The 6,330-nt window shown below is 47.1% G+C and overlaps 1 protein-coding gene across 3 annotated transcripts; it reads right to left on the bottom strand.

Moving 5' to 3' along the window:
* Positions 1-492: 492 nt before the first annotated feature.
* LOC119317509 (probable transcription factor KAN2) lies at positions 493-5,790 on the bottom strand. Of its 3 annotated transcripts, none has more exons than XM_037591981.1 (6): positions 4,877-5,784; positions 4,524-4,600; positions 3,529-3,583; positions 3,232-3,382; positions 1,484-1,550; positions 493-1,236 (listed from the first exon to the last, which is right to left on the bottom strand). In XM_037591981.1, the coding sequence occupies exons 1-6, from the start codon at positions 5,457-5,459 to the stop codon at positions 1,105-1,107; spliced, it is 1,065 nt and encodes a 354-aa protein (XP_037447878.1). In that variant the 5' UTR covers positions 5,460-5,784; the 3' UTR covers positions 493-1,104. The 3 variants fall into 3 exon arrangements, with proteins under 3 accessions (XP_037447878.1, XP_037447877.1, XP_037447879.1); XM_037591980.1 differs by having other exon boundaries at positions 1,484-1,553; positions 4,877-5,782; XM_037591982.1 differs by lacking the exon at positions 1,484-1,550 and having other exon boundaries at positions 4,877-5,790.
* Positions 5,791-6,330: the final 540 nt, after the last annotated feature.

Genomic DNA, 6,330 nt, shown 5'->3' with positions numbered 1-6,330 from the left:
TGTGATTTCTATGGAACGTAAATAGTGATGCTACGAAAACTAAAATTGCAAATCCATATGCTTTATTGTGTTTGATTAATGTATTGTAAAATATCTAATATATGTTTGCATGTTGAGGTGGACATTTTCATGTGCATGAATGCATGTTGTGAATTGTGATGGGTCTTTTGCCATGCATGTTGCTTGATGATGTGGCATGCTTGCATGTTGAGAGAAATATGTTAGTGGGGGCTAGCTATTTAGATATAGAAGATTATTGACTGATCCATCGATGTGGCGGTAGAAGTATACTGCAGTCAACTTGGTAGACATATGATCAAACATACCACTCCAAATACTCCTTTTGTTGATTGATCACCTTTACTGATTCGCTTTAGCTCATGAACTGCAAATCCAGCCAGATTTGCACCAATGATATCCAGACCAGGGAAGGTATCGATTCCAACCTAGCAGCTAGCTAGGAGATAGGAGTGGCTAGGAGAGAGCAAGACAGGTGGATCCATCATAATACATGCTTGCATGGTCCATACGTACACTACACACGCATATATGTAACATAAGCATCTCAGCTTTACACCTTTCTTGTGGCATAACAAAAAGATGAGACCTTTCTTAACCTAGCAGCTCTGTCTCATCAGGCAGCATGCCATGAAGTGCACGCACACATACACACACTCTTCAAGCTACATCGTGTGTGTGTTGTGCACCAGAAGCAAGCCTTTAGGCAGGCAGGCAAGCTAACCAGCTTGTTGCATGCTCCTGACTGCCTTTGATAAAGCCTATCTATCTCACTATCCATCTCTCTACCACGCACGCACACTTGCACGCACCCATGTCTCTCCCTCCCTGGCCCCTTTTGCACTTTGTTCCTAGATCAACGGTGGTCTCGTCTTATTCTTTAATTCCCCAGCTGCATGCCTCTTTTGCTTTCTCATCTCCTAGCTCCGGTTCTCTCCTCCTCCTCCGCTTAGTACGTTACGTGCATATGGGGCGGGAGCCACACGAGTATGCATCTGATGATTAATCTCTAGATCGGTGGTCACATATAGCTAGCTAGCTACGCATATCTTCCGTTGCCGTCCGGTCGACAAATCGACGGCGGCCTTACATTCTTCCTAGGGTGAAGTCCAGATTCGGTTTCTTGGTGCCGACGACTAGCTCCGACAATCGGAACGGAGCCGACATCAAGTCGGCGGCATCGTCGGCGACGACATTGGGGCACTGCGATTGCACGTCCTGCGATTGTAAAAGAGAAGGAACATCAGATTAAATAGATTGCGATCTGCATATCATAACAGGAAATGCATGCTGCCGACACTTTGCACACAGGGAGCCGTCGGAAAGATGCATGCATGCGGGAAATGGAAGGAGGAATGATCGCCACTGCACTAACTAAGGCAAAGCATATCATGGCCATTGCCGATGGGGTATTGGAGGTGGTAATGATGATCACTCCCTTGGGGGAAAAAAGGCGAGTACGAACCTCAAAGGATTTGATGTCGCCTGGGTTGGCATCTGATCTTGATTTCCCGTGGAACGACCAGGCCCCTCTGCTGCACCAGCAAAAGGAAGGAAAAGACAAAGGAAGGAATTGAATTAAGTATCACCTTCTTTTCTGTATATCATGGGCTGATGAAAGAATCAAATGCCGGCCTATCTATCTATGATCTATCTACATATCTTTTTTTCAGTGGGAGTCCATTTACATGCAACACGGGAGAGGCGGGAAAAGGCGTAGGGAACAAAGCGCGCAAGTCCAACTTTTCACTGTTAAGATGGTGTCAATGGCGAGCAGCTGGCTTTATCAGAGGGGTTAATTGGAGGTAAAAAGCTGTGTAATTGGCTATAGCTTGGTGCTTGCCGCGTTATTTACTCACCCATGTGGTACGGCACACTGATCAATGCTTGCTTACACCACATGTGTGCGCACAACCACATACACATCATATGTTCTCCGATCATTTTCTAAATAAACATGTACACTACTCACTCCTCTCCTACATGGGTATACAGTTTTTTTAGGGTTACATGGCCATACAGTTGGCCGTGCAGAGTCCGCAAGTACCACAGTACGTGTGTATGTATATGGTACATGGACGGCTGGATGCTTGTATGCGATTGTACATACATACAGATAGGTGTACAAGAGCTAGCTACGCCTGGTCACGCAAGAGAGATTAATTGTGTATATCACTATATACATGTCATGTTGCTTCTGAGATGTAACTTCTGGTCAAGATTCCATGGTAGTGCTACTATATTGCCTGCTTAATTAATTGTAGTCGTGGAAAGTGTATATGTGTGTGCACTTTTGCTGCCTATGGCTAGATGGATATGTTTAATGAAAGAGCTTAATGTATAATATATTCAAGAGATGATTGCACCATCATGGGGAGCAGATGGAACAAAGGTAGAGCCCTGGTGCTTTTTGTGAGCACTTGGAGGTGGTTGATATGGTAGGAACAAAGAAAATGAGACAAAGGAATAAGAGTTTGTTTTGCGTAAAGCAGGCACTAGCTAGATCTAAAAGCACCCTCTTCAGATCAATTATATCATTGTAAATGCATAATCTATCAATTAATTATGTACGTAATGTGACTGTAGATTCTTGACGAATACCTGTACATCATCATGCATGAGATGAAGAGCCCAAACATGCATGTGTGCTACTACTACTACAGCATGTAGTACGCGTGTATTTAAGCGTACTTTGTTGCTTTAGCGCTCTACAGGAAATTACCATCAGCTTTTGACCTGTAAGGACTCTGGAGTTATATCGATCTGCAAAGCAGTTTTTGTGTCTCACAAGAATGTTTAGATAGACTTGTAGCTAGCTGTGCCCCTCTCTGTCATTTCGCCTGAAATAGCAGAAAAGACGGAGCCCAGCAGTGTGGAGTAATTCTGATGTGCATGCTATTGCTAGCTAGCTAGCTGCTGATATCCATTAATAGCCCACTAGCTAGGAACATTTAGTTTGACATGGAGCAATCCATAATTGTAGGAAGGGAAGGGACCCATATATCATTCTACATAAATCTAGTACTTATACAATTCAAACCGATCATCACCGGTGCACTGGAAACTGATGGAATTGTACTATTTGTGTATGATTAGGTGCTGTGCTGTTCTCTCATGTGATATGGAGTAGCATACATCCACCAGAATACAAAACGAGGAGTACTAACACGGGAGCTAGCTATAGAAATGGCGTTGTGTGTAGTATGTTGTTACCTGGAGGAGTTGTTGCTCCATAGAGCGCACATGTTGGATCCATGCTCGTTCCCGTCAAGATTTGATTGCTGGACTGAAGACTCAGACCCGCTGGTGTTGGCGATGTCGAAGGAGCTGTCGTCAGGGATGTCGATGATTGTCTTTGCTTGTCCTGCAAAATAAACATTCTACTCACTGCTAATCCCATGCTGAATCTGTGCCTGTCTGTCACTGGGATGTCGAGATGCCAGTGACACTTGTACAATATACTACTACTAGTCTGATTTCTTTCTCGAGAGCTGATCTGATCATACATACCGTAGGATGAAGCAGCGGCTGGTTTGTGGTCAGTGGTCTTGATGGTCCGGTACATCTGCAAGACAATCAACTGAGATCAGTACTCGCTGATACACTAGAAAGCATATAATATAAGTATATGTACTCGTAGCTGACTAAATAATGATAGGGTCAGCAGTGTAGCGGTATTAAAGTCGAAGCTGTGCAGTGGTGGTCTACGAGACGGAGCAATAAATACGGGTGGCAGGGGCGGGCAGCGGCATATATGCACAATTGCGGCATTGATGGCGCGATCAGCTAGTAGCTTGTGTGCAGGCAGAGAAGCCCTTAATTATTGAGAAATGATGCAGGCTTGTACTTGCCGGCCGGCCGTCTGCTCTTGGGCATGCAGCACAGCATGCATGGATGCGTATCATATTCATATTCATATCAATGTGTGTGTGTGCGCTCCTGTGTGCACTGTGTCATCCATCCACCGTTCCCTCTCCGGTGACTGTGTGTGACGTTCCTCTTTTTAATGGCACGCATTTGCTTCCCGTTGCATGCTTATCTTTGTGCTGCTCAGCTGCTGATCTCGGGTTTTTATTGAAAAGCTGCCCTCCTCCCCTCTGCCCCCGGTCCTCCCGTCGTGGTAAAGCTAGAGGGAGATAGGGATAGAGAAAGAGGGAGGAGGTACGAGCAAGCGGGGAATTTACTGCTCAGAAAGTGAACTGTAGAATGACTATTCTTACATGCATGACCGACCCAAGATGCATCAAATATTTAAAACTAAAACTGGTACTATATATTGTTCTGGCAGCAAGAAAAGAAATGATGAGTTAAAGGTCGATCGAGTGGTGCACGTAGAATTCTCTTGCAAATCAAGGTGTGTGATGCATACATCTAGGAGTATCTGAAGTGGTAGTAGATCTACACGTACGTTGAGGAGAGCTAGCACAAGTGATCAAAGCTCAATTAAAATAGTATAACCAATGAGCTAACCATGGACTTTATGTAGTTAAAGAAGATCCCCTCACCTGCAAGTGAGACTTGACATGGGCCAAGGTTAGATCCTTCACGTCCATTAGCTCAAGAACCGACTTGGGCGTTGCTCCTGCACAATCGCAAGAGAGGGAGTATCAGAAAAAAGTACACAATAATTCCTTCACCAACACATATAGAGCTTAGCTTGTACTATGCCAATACGCCCATGCATCCTTGTCTAGTTCTTTTGAATGCCAGCACAAGAAATGCAAGATTCGATCAACAGGATTGCCTACTTTGCCAGCTAGAAGAAAATAGCCATCTAACGGCTGCTAACGAGCAAGAAAATTCAGGAGAAGAAGAAAAAGAACACTTGAACGCGCCAGAAGCAGTTAGCAGTGCATACTCTCGTGGCCTCCGAGCAGTTCGACGGCGTGGACGAACCGCGCGTGCAGCGAGGTGGTCCACCGCATCCTGGGCGCACGGGAGTTCCGCTTGGCCGGCGGCGCCGCCAGCCGCAGCGCGCCGACCTTGCCGGGCGACCTCGGCCCGCCCGCCGCGCCGCCGATCGCGTCGTAGCAATGCTGGTGGTGGTGGTTGTGGTGGTGGAGCTGGCTCTGGAGGAAGGGGAGGGACTGCGAGGTGTTGTACACGGGGATGCCCCGGATGGGCTTCATCGCCGCCAGGTCCTGCACCTCGTGGAGGATGGGCTGGGTGTGCTGCAAGAACTGCAGCCCGCCCAGGTGGCCATCGGCAGCGCCGTAGTGCGCTGCATGGAAGCCGCCGCCGGCAGCTGCCGGCGCCGAGGGGTATGTCCTGGCGATGGACGGGGGTGTGAAGGTTGCTGCCGCTGATGCTGAGGTCGCGGCGGCGGCGGCGGTGGTGTCAAGAGCCCTCTTCCAAAACCCTAGGTCCATTGGCTTGGTGGCAGGGGGCGGATTGATTTGGAGCTGGAGCTGAAGGTCCGGGTGCGACGGGAACAGCTCCATTGATCCCTCTCGCAAGTTGCGGAGAGCAAAGTGGTGTGCTATCGGCCGCCGGCGTGGACTTGTAGCTAGCTAGAGAGATCGAAAAAGGGTTAGGGCGGAATTGAGGTGTGGAACTTGGAAGATTTCTTGCTGGGAGAGAGGGGGAGGAGGAGAGGAGGAGCTCGGGGATGGGAGGAGGAGAGAGAGCTGGGGACTTGGAATGGTGAAGGACAGGAGTGTCTGTTTGGATGTGTTGTGTGAAAAAGAGGCGACTGTAACTTGTTGCTTGGAGGTGGCCGGCCTAGGATGGAAGATATAGATTGGTCTTTTCGTCCATACACCATGCGCCCCCCTTTCACTTTCGTTCCTCACATTTTCCCCCCTCTTTATCTCCTCCCCTTTTTATTCCACGCAGTCTCTCTCTTGTGGGTGTTTGGTGGCAGATTGCAGTGGGAAAATGACACTTTTGATTGGGATGTATGCTCGCGGGAAGGCAAGAACTGAGGTATTATTCCCTTATCGGGCTTTATGCACATTCTTCATCCTCACGTGAATTATACGCAGGAGTACATGCGGGTCAGGTTGGTGTTCTTATGGACAGACTACAGCCTAGTTCGGAATTCCAGAATTTTCCCGGTTCGTCATGTAGGGATAAAAACTAGAGGATTTACTGGCTGGGTTTTATACATTTGTTTCGAGTGACGCCTTGATAATAAATTGAGAGGCAACCTTGTTTGGGAATCACATTTATTTTTCGGATTTGCTAAATCTCATTTAGATGGGATATAATTATGTCACATCTAAGTCCATCACCACAGGATCAAACTTACTTATCGGAGAGTTGTCACTCACGCTCTATGTATGTCCGATGTTTTTTTTATTGTTTTTTTAG

Source organism: Triticum dicoccoides, chromosome 6A (genome assembly GCF_002162155.2).
Source record: "Triticum dicoccoides isolate Atlit2015 ecotype Zavitan chromosome 6A, WEW_v2.0, whole genome shotgun sequence".
NCBI classification, from domain to species: domain Eukaryota; kingdom Viridiplantae; phylum Streptophyta; class Magnoliopsida; order Poales; family Poaceae; genus Triticum; species Triticum dicoccoides.
This window is presented reverse-complemented; position numbering and strand designations above follow the sequence as displayed.

What these genes read in the sequence shown, in the direction of transcription:
- LOC119317509 (XM_037591980.1), bottom strand. Translation starts at nt 5,459, where the DNA reads ATGGAGCTGTTCCCGTCGCACCCGGACCTTCAGCTCCAGCTCCAAATC. An exon ending in ACTGCTCGGAGGCCACGAGA is followed by an intron (nt 4,601 to 4,876) that starts GTATGCACTGCT and finishes GCGATTGTGCAG; the next exon opens with GAGCAACGCCCAAGTCGGTT. An exon ending in TGGAGCAACAACTCCTCCAG is followed by an intron (nt 1,554 to 3,231) that starts GTAACAACATAC and finishes TTGCTGGTGCAG; the next exon opens with CAGAGGGGCCTGGTCGTTCC.